At 47.3% G+C, this 23,272-nt stretch overlaps 12 protein-coding genes and 1 pseudogene across 13 annotated transcripts; 7 read left to right on the top strand and 6 right to left on the bottom strand.

Moving 5' to 3' along the window:
- The first annotated feature begins 68 nt into the window (after nucleotides 1-68).
- Nucleotides 69-173, top strand: ARB_06541 (annotated as a pseudogene). Its single transcript has one exon. The product of its transcript is annotated as a tRNA-OTHER (tRNA).
- Nucleotides 174-886: 713 nt separating this feature from the next.
- On the top strand, nucleotides 887-2,087 carry ARB_06542 (uncharacterized protein; the record flags this gene model as incomplete). Its single annotated transcript, XM_003015370.1, has 2 exons — nucleotides 887-1,169; nucleotides 1,264-2,087. The coding sequence occupies 2 exons, from the start codon at nucleotides 887-889 to the stop codon at nucleotides 2,085-2,087; spliced, it is 1,107 nt and encodes a 368-aa protein (XP_003015416.1).
- A 2,496-nt stretch (nucleotides 2,088-4,583) lies between these two features.
- On the top strand, nucleotides 4,584-7,646 carry ARB_06543 (uncharacterized protein; the record flags this gene model as incomplete). Its single annotated transcript, XM_003015371.1, has 2 exons — nucleotides 4,584-4,868; nucleotides 4,929-7,646. 2 exons carry the CDS (start codon nucleotides 4,584-4,586, stop codon nucleotides 7,644-7,646), a joined length of 3,003 nt encoding a protein of 1,000 aa, XP_003015417.1.
- A 336-nt stretch (nucleotides 7,647-7,982) lies between these two features.
- ARB_06544 (uncharacterized protein) lies at nucleotides 7,983-10,933 on the bottom strand (the record flags this gene model as incomplete). Its single annotated transcript, XM_003015372.1, has 3 exons — nucleotides 7,983-10,478; nucleotides 10,541-10,729; nucleotides 10,796-10,933. The coding sequence occupies 3 exons, from the start codon at nucleotides 10,931-10,933 to the stop codon at nucleotides 7,983-7,985; spliced, it is 2,823 nt and encodes a 940-aa protein (XP_003015418.1).
- Nucleotides 10,934-11,143: 210 nt separating this feature from the next.
- On the bottom strand, nucleotides 11,144-11,559 carry ARB_06545 (uncharacterized protein; the record flags this gene model as incomplete). The annotated part of the gene is made up of 2 exons (XM_003015373.1): nucleotides 11,144-11,421; nucleotides 11,478-11,559. 2 exons carry the CDS (start codon nucleotides 11,557-11,559, stop codon nucleotides 11,144-11,146), a joined length of 360 nt encoding a protein of 119 aa, XP_003015419.1.
- Nucleotides 11,560-11,860: 301 nt separating this feature from the next.
- Nucleotides 11,861-12,615, top strand: ARB_06546 (uncharacterized protein; the record flags this gene model as incomplete). Its single annotated transcript, XM_003015374.1, has 2 exons — nucleotides 11,861-12,466; nucleotides 12,523-12,615. The coding sequence occupies 2 exons, from the start codon at nucleotides 11,861-11,863 to the stop codon at nucleotides 12,613-12,615; spliced, it is 699 nt and encodes a 232-aa protein (XP_003015420.1).
- Nucleotides 12,616-12,830: 215 nt separating this feature from the next.
- Nucleotides 12,831-13,853, bottom strand: ARB_06547 (uncharacterized protein; the record flags this gene model as incomplete). The annotated part of the gene is made up of 4 exons (XM_003015375.1): nucleotides 12,831-13,003; nucleotides 13,055-13,216; nucleotides 13,291-13,610; nucleotides 13,804-13,853. The coding sequence occupies 4 exons, from the start codon at nucleotides 13,851-13,853 to the stop codon at nucleotides 12,831-12,833; spliced, it is 705 nt and encodes a 234-aa protein (XP_003015421.1).
- A 441-nt stretch (nucleotides 13,854-14,294) lies between these two features.
- Nucleotides 14,295-15,032, top strand: ARB_06548 (signal peptidase complex component, putative; the record flags this gene model as incomplete). Its single annotated transcript, XM_003015376.1, has 3 exons — nucleotides 14,295-14,340; nucleotides 14,442-14,679; nucleotides 14,747-15,032. The coding sequence occupies 3 exons, from the start codon at nucleotides 14,295-14,297 to the stop codon at nucleotides 15,030-15,032; spliced, it is 570 nt and encodes a 189-aa protein (XP_003015422.1).
- Nucleotides 15,033-15,377: 345 nt separating this feature from the next.
- On the bottom strand, nucleotides 15,378-16,710 carry ARB_06549 (uncharacterized protein; the record flags this gene model as incomplete). The annotated part of the gene is made up of 4 exons (XM_003015377.1): nucleotides 15,378-15,467; nucleotides 15,564-15,653; nucleotides 15,723-16,353; nucleotides 16,514-16,710. The coding sequence occupies 4 exons, from the start codon at nucleotides 16,708-16,710 to the stop codon at nucleotides 15,378-15,380; spliced, it is 1,008 nt and encodes a 335-aa protein (XP_003015423.1).
- Nucleotides 16,711-17,322: 612 nt separating this feature from the next.
- ARB_06550 (uncharacterized protein) lies at nucleotides 17,323-19,546 on the bottom strand (the record flags this gene model as incomplete). The annotated part of the gene is made up of 6 exons (XM_003015378.1): nucleotides 17,323-17,962; nucleotides 18,028-18,635; nucleotides 18,699-18,819; nucleotides 18,895-18,951; nucleotides 19,066-19,277; nucleotides 19,475-19,546. The coding sequence occupies 6 exons, from the start codon at nucleotides 19,544-19,546 to the stop codon at nucleotides 17,323-17,325; spliced, it is 1,710 nt and encodes a 569-aa protein (XP_003015424.1).
- A 55-nt stretch (nucleotides 19,547-19,601) lies between these two features.
- ARB_06551 (uncharacterized protein) lies at nucleotides 19,602-19,736 on the top strand (the record flags this gene model as incomplete). The annotated part of the gene is made up of 1 exon (XM_003015379.1): nucleotides 19,602-19,736. One exon carries the CDS (start codon nucleotides 19,602-19,604, stop codon nucleotides 19,734-19,736), a length of 135 nt encoding a protein of 44 aa, XP_003015425.1.
- A 356-nt stretch (nucleotides 19,737-20,092) lies between these two features.
- ARB_06552 (uncharacterized protein) lies at nucleotides 20,093-20,917 on the bottom strand (the record flags this gene model as incomplete). Its single annotated transcript, XM_003015380.1, has 3 exons — nucleotides 20,093-20,551; nucleotides 20,645-20,815; nucleotides 20,888-20,917. 3 exons carry the CDS (start codon nucleotides 20,915-20,917, stop codon nucleotides 20,093-20,095), a joined length of 660 nt encoding a protein of 219 aa, XP_003015426.1.
- Nucleotides 20,918-21,824: 907 nt separating this feature from the next.
- On the top strand, nucleotides 21,825-22,889 carry ARB_06553 (DNA-directed RNA polymerase complex II subunit Rpb7; the record flags this gene model as incomplete). Its single annotated transcript, XM_003015381.1, has 3 exons — nucleotides 21,825-22,073; nucleotides 22,178-22,231; nucleotides 22,299-22,889. The coding sequence occupies 3 exons, from the start codon at nucleotides 21,825-21,827 to the stop codon at nucleotides 22,887-22,889; spliced, it is 894 nt and encodes a 297-aa protein (XP_003015427.1).
- Nucleotides 22,890-23,272: the final 383 nt, after the last annotated feature.

The following is a 23,272-nucleotide window of genomic DNA, read 5'->3' on the forward strand; positions in this document are numbered from 1 at the left end:
GTTGTTTGCAGTCAGCTTGGCAGCCCCCTAGTACTTCACCAACTGCGCCTCCAAACGCCCAAGTAAATGGGAGATTGGCCGAGTGGTTATGGCGTCAGGTTTAGGCTTACGTGATCGTATTTCTTACCCTGATTTCTTTTGATTCGCGCGTTCGAATCGCGCATCTCTCAACATCTTTTAAATTTTTTTTCTATTTTTTTTTCTATTTTCCCCTTTCGGGGTTAGCACGCTGAGTCAGCATGTCACTTGAGCCTGACAGCTGACTCATCTGCATGGCTGACTCAGCATCAGGCCCTGCAAATGTATTTTTGGCTTTCCCGTCGTAAACAAATTAATTTTAATCAATCTTATCAGCCCAGCAGGCGACGTCAAGGCAAGACATCCAACAGCTGACGAGCCAACTCTGCGACCGGACGAGCAGCTACTGCGGTCGATGACCCTGCAGACGGACGGGGAGAGCCAACAGGAGGCACCCGGGAGCCATCTCAGGCCGTTTGTCTCGCTCAATTCAACCACGCATACCCTCTCTTTGATACATCTCTGGCCGCGCATATACGGCGCCAACGCATCAGCAGGTCCAGTCTGTCCACGCTGTCCGTCCTCTCCCACTTCTCCCTCAGCAAGGCGCATCATGGGCTGCCCGATCTGACAATGAACCAGCACCGCAGTTGTTCCCCGGCCCCGTTTGACCAAGATAAAACAGTGGGATTTCGACCCCAGCGGTACTACACTGCCTTCTTCCATCCTCATACCTGCCTACTCACCTACCTACCCATCACCTCTTTCATACCTCCTCAAGCCCAAAACATCCTGGCCAATTCCCTTCAACACAGCACCACAAAGCACGCTCTGCCTGTCTCCGGCCCCATCCCGTAGGCGTTGAACGATGAAACAGCCTCTCCAGAAGCTCAGAAAGATGCTACATCTCCGCAGACCAAGTGCTAACTCTAATGTGGTTATTGTTAAAGCTCCGACCTCATCGTCAGCTTCCATTTCTGCATCCGTTTCCACTGCCACCTTTGAATCACCGCCCCAAATCTCTTTCTTCGACGTCGAGACCAACCTGAACATGCACTCACCCAACGGTTATTTCGATAGCCATGTCTCTGATGGCGCCAATGGCACAAATTACAGCACCAATGGTGTTCCCAGGCGAGACGAACCTATCCGTGCGTTTACCCCGTCTACAGCCTCCATTTTTTTTTTTTTTTTTTTTTTTTATGCTATTCGAATAGGCAGACACTGACAAAATGAAAGCGATAGTTGGCCCGATATCTCCACTTACTAATGGCGATCCTATCCTACCCTCAACATCACCCCCAGAATGGTCCTCTGCCATCGGCCACGCCATGACCGGTAAATCCGGAAGAGTTATTCACAATCTCCAAGAACAAATCACACGTCTTACTCGTGAATGCAACCTCCACCGAACCCGAGCCGAAGAAGCTCAGCGCATGAACGAAGTGTTAAAACAACAACTACAGACCGTTACCGACCGACTACGCAGCTCCGAGCAGTCCCACGAAGCAAGTCTGATAACAATCGCACGCAAGGACAGGAAAATAGAAGATCTCAAATCAGAAACACAAAGCGAAAAGAACAGACGTCTAAAGGCCGAAAACGACGCCTCGGAAACCACACAACTTGCCCAACAACAGCGCGAAGAGCACCAGCGAGCCTTTGCAGAAGCACAGGAAATTGCCCAGCGATCTCAATGCCAATATGATGCTCTCTCCCAGGCCCGATTACGCGACAGAAACGAGTTTCAGTCCCGTTTCAGCATGTTCAGGAAAGATTTTGACGAGCTAATAAAGCGCGAACAAGAACGGCAGAATCAACTCAGTAGACTGGACGTTATTATCGAACAAAAGGACCGTGAGATACGAGCTGCTCGTGACCGGACAGAGAAAATCACCTCGTTGTACGAAGAGTACAAATCGCGCAGTGACGAAGTGCTACAGAACCTTGTGGAGAAAGGAAGGCAGAACGATCGAGACGTCGACACTGTGCTGAGGGATGCCCGAGAGGCCACCGACAAGATGAAATGGGTTGTCAACGTCAAGCAAAACGTCAAAGGCGCCAGATGATAGCTATCTCCTGTTCTTGCACCACCTCTTCCCTTCCGCCTTTTACTTTTTCTCGGTCAAACCACCCGGTTTGACGTGTATAACAGTTCCGCTGGATCGGATTTCCTTCTTGTCTTCTACTTCCCTTCCACTTCTTGATACCTTTTACCATTTGTTCACTTCATTCGCATAATCCCAAGTTGCCGGAGTTCGGAGTTGGACCGGACCATCCATCATGACCACTGGACCCGGATTGGATTTCTATTACCCTACTTGTCTGTTTTCCTGTTTCATGTTCAACCCCATCCCCCATGGATTGGACGGCTTCATCTTCCAACCGACACCGATCCTTGCATTTGCACTTTCTCACTCGACGGCCCTACATATGATTCGACAGACACGTCCAGGATACCCCTGAAGTATCGACCGGAAGTCTCTCCCTCTTAATCTTCCTCTTTCACATCTTCTTCCGCCACTTCCACTACTTCCGTTTTCATTCTCGGCCTCCGCTATCTCCGGCTATATTCCCTCAACCACGATCTCACGTTTTATTCCTTTGATTCTTCTGTACGAGTACATTTTTTGGTTGGGAATGAAAAAGCATGAAACAAGCAGCATTAGACTAGTCATAGGGAGGGTGTCTGAGTTGTACCTTTTTACCATCTTCCCTTTTTGATTCTTTTCTTTCTACATCCATCCCATCTACAAGGAAGGACATGGCAGGGGAGGCCAAGAATATGTAAGGACATAATCGCCTTTTTCGTGTTGCTTTTTACCTGCATCTTCCTCGATACCTGTCTTGTACAGTTTCATAATGATTCTGATATTGGCATTTTGGTTGCATTAGTATATCTTTTCTTCGACGTTAGTGCAGATACTTAGATAGAACTGCTTATTCAATACTTAATATTTTATTCTTCTACCATTAATACTCTGCATATTAATCCCCCCTGAAGGTTTATCCGGAGGATCCTATGGGTCCATCCGCCGGCTTAATTTTAATGCCAGCCTTAATTCGACTTCACTCGACCTCATCTTTTATAAGACTTGAGTATCTATATATTACTTTTACACAATCAGTATGTTAGCTCTTCGCCTGTTTTATGATTTGATAAGATGGTTATAATGAATATCCATCTTATGGCCGTGAATGGTGTGCTATGCACAATAACAATCCAAAGCTTAATGGTAGGACACTGTCTTCTCCTGATACAGGATCCCTATCCTTCCAGTTGGTTCAATCAGTCAGCTCGGATAAACTATCTGCTTAAATACCCATGGCCATCTTATCTAAGACTATCTAAGATGATAATCAAATATCAATATCCACATTGCTTAGCGAGGATGTCTGCTGGCGCTAACGCACCAACACAGTGAAGTAGAATATCTACCAAATTTCTACTTCACTCTTCCTCTTTCACTCCTTTTACTCTCTTCTCTTCTTCTTCTTCTTCTTCTTCTTCTCATAATTCTATTTTTCTATTATTTTCTTTTGCTTCTGCTTCTTTCTTACTGTTTTTCTCTTCTGCTCAGCTCTTGCACAGTGTTTCACCTGCAGATTTCCGCTCTTGCTTCTTTATTTCTGCTACATCCAAAACAACCAGAAAGACAGTAAGCTGAAATCTCTTCCTTTTTTTGCTTCTCTTCTTCTTAGATTTGAGTGAATGAGGCTGTCTATTCCACATGTGAATGCTGACAATTCACTGCTTTCTCATCAGATTTGTTGCTCTTTTGCTCTACACTTTCTTTTACCTCAGGTGAATGACTATAAAGAGTTGATATCCTAGCTCAAGGCTTAGCTCCTTTCTGCAATCTGCTACTTTTGAGTAATATTCCCATGAGCAGCCCTTTTTTTTTTCTCTCGATTCCTCATCTAAGACTGCGGTTCAAGCTAGGAAGATAGGCTGAGCTCTGGTTTGCCAGGAGGACAGCTCAAAAACGCGCCTCAGCCATGGATTCGGGCCATAGACTGACTGTTGCATCCATATGGAGGCTTGAAACTGAGGGTGTAAGTAACAAGTTGTTCTATCTCAATTAATTCATGAATAGGCTGCTGATACTCGACTCTTTGTATTTATATAGATTGATCAGGTGACCAAGTTCTTCAAGTGAGATATCACCAACTGATCCTTCAAAAGATGTTACACTCTTAGCTGGGCTAGATGAAAAGAGTTGCTTTGTTAACTTTGCCTTTTAGGGGGTTACCTCATAGCTCGGATGGATTCTGCAAATACGAGTCAGAACACGATGTGGGTGCATGAGCTATATCTACACATGGCTAGTCTTCCCCGAGTATAGCTAACAAGAGACAAAACTAGGTGTTTTCCATTGATAACTGCAGTGTATCTCTGTCTGCTTCTGCAGTTGCTGAGTATTTGGCCAGCTTTATTGAGAAAGAGAAGGAACATGATTTGCTGGAGGTTTGACTCCCATTGTTCTAGCAAATTACCTTATTTCAACTAACGAGGTAAATAGTGCCCGAAAATTACACGACTTTCGGTACCAGCAGGGCCCGAAATGGAGAGTGGTGAGGCCTGCTGCGAGGAGGAAGATCAACTCATTGAGCAGCTACCGCCTCCTGAGGCATTGAAGCTTCCTGTCGTAGTCAAATACTGGCAGGAAGATGAAGCAGCTGTTGAGTGCTTTATAAAAGCTCCTCGGTCTATACTTACTGCTATATCCCAAGCAACTGGAGCACAGGTAGATATTGAAGCAAGCAACAAGAGAATTCGAATTACTAGCATGGAGAAATGGCAAGCTGAGAACGCCATGGAACGACTTTCGAACGTCCACTCATATTTAGTAAGTGCCTTTTACCTGGCATCATTATAGCAGGCATACGATCTAATACCTACTACCTAGTCTCTAATGGTGGCTCCTCAAGTTGCGAACATCCTCCATGTAGGAGGTGTTACAGAGTTCAGGCTTAGAATAGTTCCATACAGGACATTGAATGAAGTTGCTATCAGACGTGTCTTGGTTGATGGTCCTGAGTCAAAATTGATCAACCACCTGCATACAATGTCCGTCACCGTTATGGAGGTTATTGATCCAGACTCTCGTGAACTGAAAGTCCCGAAGAACATTGCTTTCCCACCACGACTTACAGAGCAACGACGAGGACAGGCCAGCATCTGGGATGATTTCAAGTTTCAACAGCTCGGAGATGCGTCAGTACTTGCAAACTTGCCTCCCGCCCCGCAAGAAGATCCAGCCACGGCACTGTCTATGAAAACCGACTGCGAACAAGAAGATGAACAAATTGTTGAACACCCTTGGCTCTCGCATGAGAAAGCATCCTTTGTAAACAAATGGGTTACTGAAGGCGTAAAGGCTGGTGCTGTCGGAACAAACGTCTCCGAACCAAACAGTACTCTCCCCCCTGAACCTTCTGTTGAAGTTGTTGAAGCACCCAAGCTTCCTTCGGGACTAAAAAGACGTCAACCTCTACCTCCGGCTAACGTCCAAACTGCACCGAAAATCCCACAGCCTATTGTCGAAAAACCCCTTCAGGAGCCCATTGTCAAGCAACCCATCATTAAACAGCACGTTGTCGAGAAAATAGACCCGAAGCCGGCTGCAACTCCCATTGAAGCGAGGGCCCCCAAAGCAACTCCGCAACATCCGGTTATCCCTCCTCCTAGGAACATCCTACCAGAGTCATTCAATACCTCAGCTTATGGTCATCCAAAGAAGTCGCCCCCACGTCGACCAGGAAACGGAGTTCCATTTATGTATCCACGCCCAAGAGAGTATGGAAAATCAACAGGGAGAAGAGCACAGACACTTATCGATATATCGACAGATGACACTGAGTTTGTGGCTCCCTCTACGCAATCAATGCCGTTTTCTCAGATATTGGTTCCGTCCATTCCTCCTCTCCAGCCCAGGCCTGCCTCACCGGCGGTTGGCTCTTCGGCCATGACGTCTCCTGGGATTATGGGAACCTCCCACTCCTCAGAGCTGCCTACTGAAGAGAACACAGATTCTGCTAATGGTTTATTGTCGAACGAAGAAAGACTTCGAAAGTTAAAGCTCTCCACTAAGGTCTCGTCTAGTGCTTTTGAACTTCTTAGGCCCAAAATTATCGACGGGGAAGAAGCCACCAGAGTCTTCCATCGCACTATGGGGCAAAAAACACCAGCTCCAGCGGCTTCTGTCAAACGTGAAACAAAAGCTGAGCAAAAAGCAAGGAAACAGGCCGCGTATTTGGAAGCATGGGGACCTATCCCAACACCACCTGCATCTAAACCTGCTCAAGCCCCTGAACCCAGCCAGTGGAGAAAGGAAAAAACTATCAAGAAGGAAAATATTGATACCAACAATGTCAAAGATCTTTTTGGCTGCCTTAAGCCTGTTTTCGATGCTATTCAATATTTTACTGGTACATTGTCTGTGGAAATTCAACTTGGTCTTATCCTCACCAACTCGGTGTCCAAGCTTCATACAGGACGAACGCTTGACCTCAAAGCCTGGAATTCTCTCTTCAGACCACGACATGGTCTTCCAGGTCTCACCACGGTGTTCAACCAATTCTTGACAACTTCTGGAACAGATATTGATTATTTTTTCGAGCTTGGTGCTGAGGATGAATCTGATACCCAGCCTTATTTCGAAGAGGAACCCACAACTCGTCAAGTTTGCTACGAATTTCACTGTCAAACGAAGGATAGTACTGACATTGTTATCGTTATTGATGAGTCTGGGGCTGTGACCATCAATCGCCCTGAATTCGTCTTAGGAGCGGCAAATATTCATTTTCCTCTGAATATTTGGGACCTTCGAGCCACAGTCAAAGGAACTCAAGAATATATTGCGGCAGCTGAAAGTGGAATTGCGGAGACTGTCAAATGCATCGTTGATAACTTGTATATTCCCCCAGACCGGACAAGAGTTATCCTATTTACTCGTGTTCCAGAGGACAGTGCACTCAGGATCACTAAGATTCTAATGAAACGAACCACACGCCACAAGTACACTGGGAAGTATGTACTTGACAACTCCGAACCGTCGGATTCCAACTGTGAACAGCCTGTGTTCCTCCAGATAACTGAAGTCCAGAGATTGATTTCTGGTAACAACCCTATGGACAAAAACGCCATCCGGGTACGGTCTATCGGTTCCGAGGCCATGGTTGAAGGATCTCGACTCTGGTTCGAAGCGTCTATTGTCAGCCCGGCTATTGAAGAAGTCCTCGAAGCAAACAAGAACCTCACTATTGGAGAACGGGTCAATTCGTGGCGCTCCGATGACTTGCTTGGTGCCGAATCCCATCTTGGAGGCAACATTACTGAGACGGACCGACCAGATGAATTCTTGACAACTGCTGAGCGAACTATAGGCTCATCTGGAATAGGGAGCCTGTTCCGCGTTGCAAGAAAGGTTGTGGAAAAAATTGACGTTGTTGGTTGGGCCAACTACACACCTACCAATTTCATCCAAGACAAATACCCATCTCCATTAGCTTCTGCTGGAGCCGGCCCATTTGCTTTCTCCCTTGTTGGAGGTGGCAGAGAATACGATGATGATGCTAGCAGGAGCGTTACCCCGACCCAGGATGACCTAGGCCCTTACTGGTAACTAGCTACGCTGCTACCACTACCCCTAACTACCTAGAATAAAGTAGATTTTATTTGTAGATAAAATTTAAACCTTTCTAGGGCATGATGGCTTGCCCCTAACAGTATTTGAATACGTAAATTGCTATTATTTCATACTGTAAATTGAGGAATGGTCTGTTTTTCAGAACTCAAAGCTATTAATCAAAATTCTAACAGGTATCTGTTTAACTTTTGATATGTAACGAAGCGAGGCGAAAAGGGCAACATCTGTAGGGACAAAAACAAAATGCGTGGAAGTCCTATGCCTTCTTTTAACTGAGAGAATGGCGGTGCTATTTCTAAGGAATTTACTTCCCTAATCGTCGCCATCATTTGTTTCATCTTCAACATTTCTTAGCCATGCCGCTCTTGCATCCACAGCAGCCTTACGAACATCCCGCTTAGGGTCATCAAGCACACACAGCAAGTCCCTGAGAACAGTCCTTTTCAACCGCAGCAGGGGAGACACTGTAGACAGGCTCTTTTTATTCTCCCCTTCCGCGCCTTGTCCAGCTGGGTTATTTGCAAGTAGAGTTAGGCATTGAAGAGCCTGAACTCGAACTTTCGCTGGATTACCAGCATTGCTAACGCCAGCCTTCTTTGACGTTGACGAATCTGGTGTTTGCACATTTATATCGGCTTCAGTACTGCTGTGTATTTTTGCCGTCCTTGAAAGGCGGGTAACGAGATCTTCCACATAGCCAATTTCGTTTATCACCTGGACCCCGTTTTCGTGAATAACAATGGCTAGTGTTTTGAGCGTAGCGGACTTGATATTGCCGCTGGTTATGGGCGATAATTCGGGGGTTGAGGGGTCAGCGGCAGAATGTAGGTCGAGGGATTGAAGTAAAAGAGGTAACAGTGTCGGTAACTTGGTCATTACTAAAGATGATGGTATAGTGGATAAGAGACCGGACAGCGCAGTAAGGTACGATTCTTTAGAATGGGATTTCCTCAATGATGATTTGTCGTGTGTAGCGGCGGATGTATTGGCATCGTGGACCCGGGCCGATATCAAAGGTATAGCGGTTGTAAATACCTTTTGTTTAACTAGAAGACGAACGATAGCTCCATTTTTAACGTTAAGAATACTGTCTTCGGCAAGGAGAATGCTAAATCCCCTAGCGCAAAGGGTGCTGGTCTTTGTGTCCGGGGAATCCAACAGGTCCAACAAAGAGGTTAGTATCTGTGTCGTTGAAGGCGCTAGGCGGAGTATTAAAGCTTTTGCTAGCCAGAAAATGGTTCGAATGGTCTGTTGCGATAGGGCCGTAGGTGATGATGACGGTATTAGTGAAAATAAAATATCCGAAGCACACTGAATTTCCTCCTTGGAAAGGAATTTGTTGGCTAATAGGGCAACATGGCGGCCTAATGCAAGCTGAATGGAAGGATCAGATTCCTCTGAAATTGAAGCTTTTACGCTTTGCTGCAAAAGGGGTTCGATTCCGGTATTGGTATATGGCAGTGGCGATATATCCTTCGGCAATGCGGCAAGGATATAGGTTGATATAATTATCATCTGTTTTTGCTGGAGGGTTGCGGGCTGCTCTGAAAATAGAGCGGGTGTAAATTCTTCTTCGGTTGTAAATAGAGCATATGTGTTTTTGCACACCTCATCCTGGGTGGCTCGTGGTAAGTGACAGATGATAAGGTTACAAAGTCGTCCCAGGGTATCTAGTACACGTGGGTGGTTCAGGGCCGTTCCTCCTGTTGTAGACGCTTTAGCAGTGCGTCTGCATAGAGATTTGACAATCTTCTCGTAGTAGAAGTTCAGGTTTGGGTCTTTTTCTAGGTCTTGACGACGCTCCATTGCGTACAGAATTGTCGTTAATATAGCGGCGGTATAGGTTGAGGAGCCTTTGCCATTGGAGCTGATCACAACATCCAGCTTACTGAGCAACCTCCTGACAAGGGTATTGAAAACTTCCTTTTCAATGCTTATCCGTGCCAGACTGTCAAGGGAGTATAGATAGGACTCGTCGTCTCCATTTTCCATGTCAGGTAGAGTCGCCAATAGTGCTGGGAAAGTAATATCAATGATAAGTTGTGGTTTATTCTTTGAAATCTTTGCCAGAGCATTGATGGTTTCCTTGCGCAACTCGCCATGCGCAACAATTCGTTCGTGGAGAAGGATATCATCGAAGTACTGCACAAAAAGACCGATTTCGTTATCCTCCAGGAAATTTGGTAGAATAGAAAGTTCTATAAGACCTTTCAACGCTGAGAGCCTGAATGAATTTTCATCTTCCGCGGAGCCCATTAACGATTTACTGAATATTTGTGTAAGAACGTCTTTGTGCGACACAAGCGGGTTTGGAAGGCTGGAGTCAGAAGTAATGGTGGTCCAAGTTCCAAAGACTGTTACAGCCGATTTGAAGAGCTCGACGAAGGTTTCCAGAATCTCGCGTTGCTTCGAGATACCGTCAGCATTTTGATAGATGCTAATCAAAGGGCGAATAACGGATTCAGTTATCAAGGTAAATGCAGGGGCAGATGCAGATGATAATGAGCTCAATATTTGCCGTGCCGGTTTTGCCTGTTTCTGCAGTGGCTCTCGTAATTGATCAATGCATTCATTGGTGACCGGCTTTAGGAGCTGCGCAAGCGGTGATTTATTGGATCCATTCACTGATGATGTGGGTAGCTTTGAAGCTAGCGAATGTAGCACTCGCAGAGCTTCTGCAGGAAGGACTTCATCCTGGGCGTTGAGTATTTCAAACTTGAGACAGTCCCAAATAGAAATGGAATACCGGGATATGGTTACAGGGCCATATGATTCAACACAGCCATTGAGTGCTTTCAAAGCATCCCGCTAAGGACAAAAAGTGTTAGTTGTGATTAAGGAAACAATCGTATTGAAATGCTGAACCTTACCTTTACATTCGCTGATGTTGAGTCTAGTTTGTCTAGTAAGGCTGGGAACGAATATGGAGCAAAAAGAGACGTGGATGTTATGCAAGCTTGCAGTCTATCTTTCAGATCCTGCGCAGTTACACCGTATGGATCGTTTGGAGGAGGTCTAAATGTGATCGGGAAGTAATTGTAAGCAGCATCGAATAGATCCTTCGAGATATCTATTGTGTTAGTAATCACCAATTAATATTTTCAATATAAAGAGTATGACCTTACCTGAGTATGGCCTGATATATCCCACTCCATCATTACTACTTTGAGAATGGAGAAAACAATCATAAGATTGCGGGGATCTCGCTCTCCGCTTACAAGATCCACGATTCCTATAAGTGACTCATCATTCATCTCACGCATGGCTAGAATTCATCAGTCCAGCTCTAATTCGCAGTGTTTTTCCATGTAAGATAGGATACCTTCTCGGCTTTTTGCCATCAGTTCATTTAGAAGATGGAGGACTTGCAATCGCTGTGACTGTGGGCGGGATCGGAATTCCGTGGAATGTTGATAAACGCTATAGTCATAATTAGTATAATAGCAATTAACCGCAGCCAATTCGAAATACACTTACGCCCGAAATGTGTCTTGAGCCATGGACTTATCAAACCGCTCCATCCCGTGAAGAGTGCGCAAGCCAGTGATAGAACCGCCATCTTCAATCCGGGCACAAAAGAAGGTCGTTAAAACTTGGATTTGCTGTCGGCTCAGGAATTTATCTGGGAGAGCTATTATCACCGCCGTCAGGTAGGACACTGCTTTTCCACGTATACTGGCGTCTTCATCATTGATATATTCCCCCAACGACTTCACAATGTCTATCAGTGTAGTCTGTTTGCTCTCAAGCTCTAGATTTCGCAGATTAGCTAGGGATCACGATAAGAGCCTCACACAATAAACTCACTTGACGCAACAACGCCAGCAATTCGCATTGCCTCATCCCGGTCCTTTTCAGCCACCAGCATAAAGTCCTGCAGCTCAGCCATCTTGTCTGCTGCCTGTCTTCGTCTTCCTCTTCACTTCCTTTTCCTACATCACGAAGTCCAAATATTTTCCCGCTTACAGTTTATCCTGAGTTAATTATGCTTATCGATAAGATCACGTGTAACGGCGGTCCCGCAATCTACACACGTGACACAGATCTGCTGACGTCATATCTGGAGGCTTGACCTGGAGATCAAAAGAGCGATGGCGGCGACGTTGATGGATTTGAATACCGCCTATGCCATACCAGACACAAGTTAGAAACCGGTTTATAATATGTGTTCTTAAACCTTGCTGCTCGCTATGAAAATTGTCATTTTCTATACACTTCTTGCGTTGACGTCTCTGTTCGCGGTTTGCTCCTCCCATTGGAATCCTCCCGTCCTATCCAGACGGCGACTGCTGCCTCGAGATTATAGAAGCCCAAAGAACCTCGATCCGGAGCGGAATAATATCGACAGGCTCAACTGGAGGTTCCCCGAGGACCGTGACTCCAAGCCGCAGTTCGTCATGCCCCCGTCTAAAGAGGCTGTTGGCGGCAAAGGTGTCCGCGTTTCAGATATCCTGGGGAAGACTCGAGAGGTCAACGTTTTCGCCTCAATGACCAGAGGCGATGAGAATATCTCAAACCGTCTGGATAATGATACCCAGGATACGATAGTTTTAGCCCCGAACAACGTTGCCGTCCAAGGCTTACCTCATAAACCGTGGGAGAACCCTAGTGATTATGCCACCTTTGGAGTGCAAGAGGCGTATGAAGGGGAGTCGGGAAAGAAACGAGCAAACCAAAACTTGGAGAAATTCATCTTGGCTCATTTGATACCGCAGCGCTGCTGGGAGGCTGGCAAAGAGGTTAGGACTTTGGGAGGCGCGAAAATATTTTGGGAAGAGAAAGATGGGAAGAAATATGTAAGTCATTATATGTATAGTGGTTCCCAGATTAATTGCTTCTAACTTTTGATCAGATTCACCCCGGTAACATCGAGGTTGAAGACGTGATCTCCGAGGTCGCCAATGGTGAGGTTTGGGTTATCAACGGAGTTCTCAACTACTTATGAAACACTTATTATGAGTATCTGGGTATTAATGGGGTTAAGGTAATTTTCTGGTATCTCATATAGCAATATGTTATTGTCTAGCATTTCGGTGGTGCATGGAATATATATTTAGTCGTGGTATTAATTCAGGTCTCTTTAACCATTGTACACATCTCAAAGGTCAAGGAATTTTTCAATTACGCAATAGTAAAAAATCCAAAATCCAAACAGGACTTTTACGATGCCTTCTGTAATATCCGCTCTTCAATTCCATCCAGGATGCAATAGTGTTCCATCACCTCGATGTTCTCAGCCTCTCCCTGGAAGATTTTCTCCGGATCCTGACCAGGTTGGAACGGATTCACAGCAGGGTTCGTCACGCCTACCTGCTGCATCACTTGACCGGCGGCTACTCAAATCGTTAGTGAGTATAATCAAAGTGTTAGGTGGTTATACTTACAATTGTCACTACCCAGGATAAACCCAAAAACGGACTGGAGGCCGAACAGGTTCAAGAAGTACCAAGACAAACTGGAGACCCATCTGACATCAAGATCACGAGTCATGACACCGGACTGAAGCATGGATTTGAATCGGATGGTCAAGGGGAATGGGAGTTTCACTATATAACGAGCATGAAATTAGTCCAATCTCCCAGTTTGTAATGCGGTAGTCGCGCAGCTGAGGATGTCTTACATATAACGAATCCAGAGAAGAAGGCATTGATCCATGACATAATAAGAGTCTGTGGGATCATCATAGCCATATTCCCTTTCATCATCCCCATCATTGCGTCCATTCCAGCGGGGTCCGTCATTGGGTTTGGTGCACCAGCGCCGCGGTTCTCGGGGTCTTTCAAGAAGGCGCCAGTCTTATAAGCGTTGATTAGATATGCCTTTCGGGATGCTAAGCTCGAGGGAGTAAGAACGGCAGATGCGTTGGTGCGTAGGTTAACACCACGGAAGAGAGCAAGCCGTTCCCTAAATTCAGCCAGGCTGGCAGCTGGTTTGGGCGAGCTGGTCATTAAGATCGTGGCATAATGGCGGAGGATACCAGTGAGTATCTGTTGATTATGTGCATCAGCCAAAGCTCCTCATTGAGTGGATGTAATGGGATTGACATACCATGACCACTGAGATGGGTACCAGGATCCAGTAACTGCGCAACAATCAGCATCGTTAGCACACTAGGAACATCAAAAAGACGTACAAGAGAGCTGGATCCCGCAGGATCGTCTGATCCAGGCCTTGAGCAGCCATGTTAACTGCCTATAAGCTTGTCCCTGGGAAGTGTCTGCTTGAAAGGCGCATCAAGTTCGACTTCTCGATAAGCTCGACGATCCTCGACGGTCCGGGCCAAACATGCGTCACGTGATAGATTATCGCCAAAGCTGATGATGCCAGTTTGCTCTTCTAGATGGACAAAACACATAACACCACGGCGGACAATTTGTTCGCTTTGGCCAGTGCTGACGGAGTGTTATATTCATGCGATTTGCTATAGTACTCTCCTACATTTCTAGCGTTTCAATAACTTTCCTGCGCGGAACCTCGAATTGAACACGGCAGCTCTATCTTGTGCCTGCCAGACATTCGACCTCGACCAATACACAGCTTGATTTCTGATACTCCCGAGAGAGAATCAGGCTCCTACATAGCTTTTTCTGAAGTAACTACTGCTAATTGCGAAATATTCTCAAAATGCCGCTCAATTCTCCAGTACCGGTTCCTGTGTATGCTTCATCCGGTAGGTCCCTGATTCTCAGATCGAACCCAGCCTTCAAAATACTATATACCAATACAATATACCATTGCATTTTGAAGACCAGTCCGCTAATATCTGCTTAGAACTCAAGAATACCTCCGACGATGCTATCACAACATATCTCACCCTCGGCCTCCCTAAACCTAACAGATTTGTCGCAAGCCACACCAAAACAGATATCCGTCTTATCATAGGCTATTGCGCAGTCACAATTGCTGGAGTCTCTTTCTACTTTGACTATACGAAAGGTTGGGAGTTCACGGCGCCATGGATGATATATGCCGTAGTAGCATATTTCATACTAAACACCGTATACACTGGGTGGGTATGGCTGGTCGAGAACAGGCAGGTGTTCGAAGGGACCACCCCTAAGGGAGAAACGGTATAGTCCCCTGTATTCCCTTCATTATACATATATATATATATATATATCTAACATGGCTCCACGACAGCTTCAAATACAGTCTCTGTCGAAGAAGTTATCTTCGACATACAAGCTTCACTTCCGACATACTTCTGCTTCGGGAAAAGTAGTACAGGAAAAAACAATCGAGGCTCCTTTTTCCAAGTGGTTTTCGGCAGACGGCACCCTACACTTTGAACCATTTTCAGAATGGCTCAAGAATGAGATAAAGCTTGTACAGACATCTTCGTTGGAAGGTTCCTCTAAATAACGTCGGAGTGCGAGGCGTAAGTTTGAATTGGAATATCCAAGAAACATGCAAGAACTAGAATAAGTTGGTTTTAATGTATAGGCAGTGACTTTAAAAACAATGATACCTTTGTTTATCATTCATGTTATGGATACCTCTATCTGACTCTATACCTAGTCCTTTGCAGAGCAGAAGATATTTGAAACCATTTACGAAGTCGAGCAGAAATGATACCCCGTATCTCTTAGTTTCAATCCTCCAAGTTCTTAGATTTGCTTAAGACGACTTGATTCATGAATACAGAAATAAACAATTCATTTTTTAAATGGGTTTGGTCTATATCTTTTCAAACTACAGTCTCATACCTTAAACAGCCAGCTTACCTTCAGCTTGACGAGTTCGTAGTGCCTTCGAGAGTACCTGGTTTCTCAACAGCGTCTGCTGGATGGCCACCTTCTGGTTTCCGGTTCTGAGACAATCTCTGCAAACGTTCATAATGATTAAAAATGATACCCAGGCAGAATAAGAGGCTTAAACAAGGGATTAACTCACCAGTAGGTTTCGGAGAAGGACCACAATAGTGACTTTTCCAATTGCCGGAACATATATCGATGCCTTTTCCTTAACAGCTGGAGTGAAATTCTACATTATACCCACGCATTAGCAACCAATTATCATTCATAGCCGCGTGTCAGGGGGAGGGTAACATACCTTCTCACTGGAGAAATTTATGCAAACGGCACCAGGCCTAAGCAAGCTCTCGTCAAACTTGAATGCTTCTCCCGGGACACCAGAAACAACCACATCACAATGCGGCACAGCATCCTTCAACGTCCACCCTTCCATATCCTCAACCTCATGTCTGCGCTTCTTGAGCCCTTCTCCGCGAGTAAACTTCTGCACACCAGTGATATCAACGCTGTATACCAATGCACCATCATTCGCCAGCAACGCGGCAAGCGGTCTCCCTACAACCTCAGACCGATTAACTACACATATCGTATGGCCGAACAGCCTGTTCCCGTACGGTAGAATAGTGTTGTATATCTGCAGGTATTCGAGGATTTTGATAACCGCAAGCGGCGTGCATGGTAATATGGACTTTTGCTGCTGAGCGCTATCCAGGAAGCGTATGTTCTGGTACATGTTGAAGATATATCTGTGGCTCAGGCCCTCGACGTCTTTACTTATGTCGACGATTTGCTGCAGGTACTGGTCTTGCCGGTTGTTGAAGATAGGGTAGTATACCATTATACCGTCTACATCGTCGTCGGAGTTTGCGGCAATGATAGCGTCTTCGATTTCATCTTTGCTTACTTCTCGACAGGTATAGCGGAATCCACTATTCATTTTGGGGCTTGTTAGCTTTTTGATGCGTCGTAGATGTAGATAGATGTATATGCGGCTGGTGTGGGTATGCGCACGCGAGCAATGCAGGGTGCGGTCACACCGGCAGATATCAGATAGGCAACAATCAGATAGGCAACAACAGAGACACTTACTTCTCTTTACATGTCTTCTCCGTCCAATTTGCATACATCCGCGCCGCAGGGTCAGTATTCGCAAGGAATCCAACGAGGTGGGGTGGCTTATCCAGTGCTTTTCGCCCCTCTGTGACTTCGGCCAGCAGCCCGCGGGCCACAGAGGCAGCTAGGACGACTTTGCATGATGCCGGGCCGCTTTCAGGTTCCGTGGCCATGATGAATAGATATAATTATGAGAATTAGCAGGTTGAAATGGGTTTGTTTGCTTGTCGAGAGTGAAAAAAAGTTGGTATGAAGCAAAAAGTGGCGGCAATATTTTTTTTAATTGAGTTTTTCTCTTTAATTTTTTTACTTAGCGACTTGCATAGTAAAATGGCGATGACTCTTATATCTTTATGGGATAAATATAGATCTAGTAGATATTATTATTGGACAGGGGTGGTTATGTTTATTTATCCATAGAGGGAGTATGGTTCTATTTGCCGCGATAGCCATGAGCGACATCAACCCCGGTGTATATATATATATATCATTCGACATTTGATAGTACAAGCAGGCTTGGGAGAAAATGTACAGGAAAGACAAAAGGAAATACAGGATAACAGGGAAACCAAATAGTTGAACAGCGGCAAAATTACAAATGGAATTTCTGACTAGAGCGGGATAAGTGTTTTCTGATCTCGAGATTTTACACAAGCTATCTTTCTATACATAGAGTCAGGGAAAACGGAAAGGGAATCTGAGGGGTGACCAAATGCCATATGCATGCCCACACACATCATATCACACACATGGACGGTTTGTTTGTCTTGTTGTACAGGTTAACTCTAAGAGAAGCTCTTGTTGAAGGCGACAATGCAGTCACGGATCTGGGCCTCGAGGTCCTTGCTGATCTGGCCCTCCTTGTCGATCTTGGCGAGAATCTCGGGTTCGTTGGAGCGGAGGTGGGCGAGGAAGTCAGCCTCCCAGGCGAGGATCTTCTCGACGGGGATGTTGTCGAGGAGACCGTTGACACCAGCGAAGATGAGGGGAACCATCTCGTTGACGGCCATGGGCTGGTACTGCTTCTGCTTGAGAAGCTCGGTGAGACGGAGACCACGGTTGAGGGTCTGCTTGGTGGAGGCGTCGAGATCGGAACCGAACTGGGCGAAGGCAGCGACTTCACGGTACTGGGCCAAGAAGAGCTTGAGGGAACCAGCGACTTGCTTCATGGCCTTGAGCTGAGCAGCGGAACCGACACGGGAGACGGAGAGACCGACGTTGATGGCTGGTCGGATACCCTTGTAGAAAAGTTCGGACTCCAAGAAGATCTGGCCGTCAGTGATAGAAATAACGTTGGTTGGGATATAAGCGGACACATCACCACCCTGGGTCTCAATGACGGGAAGGGCAGTGAGAGAGCCACCCTTGTGGGTGTCGTTCAGCTTGGCAGCACGCTCGAGAAGACGAGAGTGGAGGTAGAAGACGCTATTTTCAAGTTAGTTGTCGAACATTTTATATATATCACAAAAGAATTTAAGGAATTGACGTACTCTCCAGGGTAAGCCTCACGACCTGGGGGACGACGAAGCAAAAGGGACATCTGACGGTAGGCAACGGCCTGCTTGGAGAGATCGTCGTAGATGATGAGAGCGTGGCGGCCGTTGTCACGGAACCACTCACCCATGGCACAACCGGTGAAAGGAGCAATGTACTGCAGAGGAGCGGCCTCAGAGGCAGTAGCAGCAACGACAATGGAGTACTTCATGGCATCGTTCTCCTCAAGGGTCTTGACGAGCTGAGCGACGGTGGATCGCTTCTGGCCAACGGCAACGTAGACACAGTAGAGCTTCTTGGTTTCGTCGTTGGAGGAGTTCCATCGCTTCTGGTTGAGCATGGTGTCAAGAGCGACGGCAGTCTTTCCAGTCTGACGGTCACCAATGATCAACTCACGCTGACCACGACCAATTGGCACCATGGAGTCGACACACTTCATACCAGTCTGGACGGGCTGGTTGACGGACTTTCGGGGCAAGATACCAGGGGCCTTGACCTGGGCACGGCGCTTCTCAGCAGACTTGATGGGGCCCTTTCCATCAATTGGGTTACCAAGGGCATCAACAACACGGCCCAAAAGCTCGGGACCAACTGGGACATCAACCTGGTAGATATATTAGTATCTTGGAGTGTGCCGTAAGACGATGTGGTCAATATCAAAACTTACAATCTCTCCGGTACGCTTGACGGTCTCACCCTCCTTGACGAGACGGTCAGAACCGAAAAGCACGACACCGACCTGTCCGGCTTCCAAGTTCATGCACATTCCCTTGACACCAGAAGCGAACCTTTCAATTGCTGTTAGTTTGATGATGGGAAAAAAAAATTAATGTTTATTGTTCGTATATCAGAGTGAGACTTACTCGACAAGCTCCTCAGCCTGGACGTTGTGCATACCATGGACACGGGCGATACCATCACTATCAACCAGCAAGTCAGCATCATCATCATCGAGCAGTATCAACAAAGGACGCGGGTGTCCATCCATTGAGCCGGTTCAATGGCCTGGGGGGGGGGGCAGCAGCCCGACTTACCCGACGGAAAGGACACGACCAGTCTCGGCGAGACCAGCCTCCTCCTGGACACCACGAATTCTCTGCTCGAGGATGGAGGAGACCTCAGTGGGAGCTGGCTTGGCCTCAGCGGCGTAGGATCTGACTTGCTTGGACACAGCGGCCAAGGGGCTGGGAGTACCGGCTCGGACCTGCAGGCAGAGCAAACCTCTCGGGTCAGCAACAAACAACACCTAACGTCAATTTGGCAAACAGCCGAGCAAAACAAGCTGCCAACGCCATCGAAAAGCCGACGAGGCCATCGAACCCATCGCCCCGGCGAGCTCAATGGCTCTTATCCGTGCGATTGAGGATGGAATTGGGCGTTGTCCGGGCGAGGGCGGCCGCAGAGGGTGACGGCCTGACGTTGGGAGAAGGGGAAAACTCTTACAGCGGAGACTCTGCCAGAGACAGAGACGGCCGTCACGGAGCGGCTCGACTGCCGTAGAGCACTTCTGAACATTGTGGACGGGGAGACGAAGGAGTAGAGATGGGGAAGACGTGCGAGAGGGCGCGCAATGGCTGAAGCGGTTGGGGCAGAAGAAGGAGAAGCGGAAGAAAAGAGAGAGAAGAAGAAGAGAAGAGAAGTTGAGGTTGAAGTTTGTGGACGACGAAGAAAAGAACAAGCTTGGAGTTTCGCTGAAGCGCGCTAGGCCGCATGCGGGCGTGCCGAGACCGCGAAATACGCAGACCGTACGGGCTGGCGAGGGCGATATCAGGCAGAAGACGGCTGTATTTTTGGATTCTGCAGCTGTATTCGGTGAAGACTACGCAGATAAACACTGACGAGAAGCAGAGTCGAAGCTGTAGATGGCGAGCAGCCAGGCTGTGACGGCGATGTTGCGGCGGGAAGAACCGGAAGTGCGAGCTGACAATACGGTATTGGTGTGTATTATTGGATATAAAAACTAAAATCTACAGCTTGGGATATAAAGTCGACGGACAACACGACAGCAAAGACGGATATGAATAGACGAGGTGACTGGCTCTCTCCTCCTGCGAATGGTTTCTACTTGGCCTTGGTCTTCTCGGCCTTCTGCTTGTTGAATTTGGCGACCTCCTTGGCAATGGCGGCGTCGAGGCGTGACTTCAGCTCGGGGCGGTAGCCCAGGTAGAAGAGCACCTCGAGCCAGACAAAGAAGGGCGCCAGGAAGAAGGCCTGCACCAGGTTGTCGAGCAGCGCCGGGGCGCGACCCTCGAACACGCCGTGGCCTACAAACTGCAGGATCCAGGCGACTCCTTGCACGGCCAGCGACCAGTACACGGCCGTTTGCCCGTAGGCGGCGAGGAGGTGGTTTATGTACGCTGTTCCGCTCAGCAGCAATGGTGCCAGCATGGCGCCGGCCACCGGTTCCATCAGCATGTATAGCAACAGGTAGACGAACGCTGCTATCGTTCCGCCATTAGGAGGCAGATTCTGGATGCTGATGGCCTCTGGCACAGAGAACAGCGGGCCGGCACTGCCCACCTATTTTTTTTTAAACACGGTGAGTATAGAGTATATATATACATACATACACCCATTATTATGTGCAATTATATTCAGTGTAAGGGAACCCACCAGTAGGAACATGCAGAGCATTATAATTGGCACGCAGGTGATATGGATGATAACATTGATCTTTATCGACCCGTTAGTTTTTCTCTTTCTTTCTTTCTTTCTTTTTTTTTTTCCTTCATCCATATCTAGGTAGAGAGCAACACTCACTGGATGATGGTGGTATGCCCCATACTATAAACCCGTTAGCCATGCCCCCTATTTCTCTCTATCTTCTCTCTTATTTTCAGGGTTATCAATACATACAAAGAGGAACTGCTTCTCTAGGTCCAACATGGTTGCTTTTGTCTCTCGACCAGCGTTCAATCCGCTATCTCTCCGGCTATCGAGTATTGTTTTCTCCGAGTCTGGACTTACTACGATGAAGAAGTCAAGAGGAGGTCGACGAGGGGCGAAGTCGAGACGTTGCAAGTTATCAAGAACTAAACGAAAAGCCGTATACCGATTAGCATGTGAAGATAAGCGAGTTAGCACCACCACCGCCGGCCGTCGTCAATAAACAGCTATAATCTCGTCTCTTCCCACTCACCAGCCGTATCTAGCTCAGTCACACCGGTTCATCAATCGTCTCTCCCACCGTCCGCTGGCTCTCGATGTTCATGCTTCTTGTCTCGCAGCAAAAAGTAGGAGCGAAAAGAAAAGAAGACACGACGAAAACCGCCCGAAAGGAAGAAAAAGAAACCCTGCAAGGGCTAAGCTTCGATATCACGTGATGTATAAAAAAAGGGCGCCAGTTTTGTGTTTTTTTGCAGCGTCAAAAGAGTCGAAGCTGACGACGAGCATCATTCACACTCACAATAATTCACGTTCTGAACCGGGACCTGGACGTCGGCTTCGGTTGTCGCCTGCATCGAGCGCGCTGTCTCTGCCGGAGTGGTCTTGCCTGGGCAGCTGATTCCGTCTGTGACCTGACCTCTGACCTTGCTGAAACTGGAGCTGGGGGTCAGCGTGTGCCAGGGGAGAAAGACATGAACTGATAGCCGTGGGTTGACAGAGCAGCTGAAAGCGCTGCTTCAAGAGAAAAGAAAAAACCTCTAAGGAGCGGCTGAGGATTAGACACCGAAGTGGACGAGCCTCGATACCGCACGGGACGAACGCGCGCCGCGAGACTGCGCCGGGGGTCGATATAAGGGAGGAAGGAGGAGGAAGAAGAAAGCGAAGAAGCTCACGCGTCGAGGCAAAGATGTTCTTCATACACTTCCTTGAGCATGTCCTGACGCTGCATCCGTCGTTCTTCGGGTCGCATGTGAAGGAGTACCTTAGCCAGAAGCTGCTGGACGATGTGGAAGGGATCTGTACGGGCGATTACTACATCGTCTGCGTGATGGACATGTACGATATCTCTGAGGGCAAAATCATACCCGGCAGCGGTCTGGCAGAGTACACCATCGTCTACCGTGCCATTGTGTGGAAGCCGTTCAAGGGAGAGACGGTAAGAGATCGAGACAAGAGCACTTTTATATATACTTTGGAGATCTCTTTTCGGCGAGAAGCTAACTGCCGGTGGAGGTTGATGCTATCGTCACCTCTGTCAAGAACCAGGGCATTTTCGCCGAGGTTGGGCCGTTGACGGTCTTTGTCTCGAAACATGTATGCTACCACCACTCTCTACGGGAGGAGTGGTTAACGGAAGATGGTAAAGCTGACTTGGAAATAGTTGATTCCGCCGGAGATCAAGTGGGATCCAGATTCGACTCCTCCGCAGTATACCGATAACGCAGATCAGGTCATCGAGACGGGAACAAACCTTCGAATAAAGTTGATTGGACTACGAAATGATGTGCGCAACATGTTTGCGATTGGAAGCATCAGAGAAGATTACCTTGGGTTTGTTTGCTCTCGCTATCACCGGCTTACAATGGCCTGTTGGCTGACGCATTATCCTCTGCCAGGACTCTGTAATAATGAACCGAACACTCTTTTTTTTTTCTATATCTTCACTATCCTTGCACGAACTGGCCCGCTGGCTGCCGGCCCGCCATCAACCATCCTAACTGCACAGCCACCACCTACATTTACCAATTATGGATATGCTTCTCACCAATGCAGGCCCTTAACCTCTGCTCTCGAGCTACCGCAGTTCGGCGATATGGAGAGACATAGGGCACGAGGGAAACCCCCCTGGTGGAAAAAATCTCATCCGTACATCCATCCTGGTATCGAGGACTTCTTCCTTTCTCCTTCCTATATGTGTGAGACCAGAAAACAAAAACACTTGTATACTAGAAGCTCTACCAAACTAAAATAATTGAAACTAAACGCGTCCACACCAAGCTCCCTCCCAAGGCACATCCCCCCAAGCCAAACGACGAAACACCTTGCCTGCTGCCACGGCTCTCTCCCTCGGGCCTTTTCTGGGGAACGGCCTATCTCTGAAACAACGGTGCCTGAAGTCTAAAATGGCCCGGCCTGCATCACTATCAACGTCGGGCCTATAGAAATTCACCCCCGGCAGCAAAAGAAACCAAGCGGAAGAACCTGAAACGTCGTAGTTTGCCGTGAACTGACGGGCATGAAGCTAGGCCAGGGGCTCCGCTGCATGGCGAACCCACTGCCAGCACTGCCGCTAAGATGGTTATTTCCTGCTGTCAAAGTACGCTTGCGCCTGTGTTGTTGCAGGAAGAAGCCAGG

The sequence above is a fragment of the Trichophyton benhamiae genome (assembly GCF_000151125.1).
Source record: "Trichophyton benhamiae CBS 112371 chromosome Unknown contig01535.1, whole genome shotgun sequence".
Taxonomy (NCBI): Eukaryota; Fungi; Ascomycota; class Eurotiomycetes; order Onygenales; family Arthrodermataceae; genus Trichophyton; species Trichophyton benhamiae.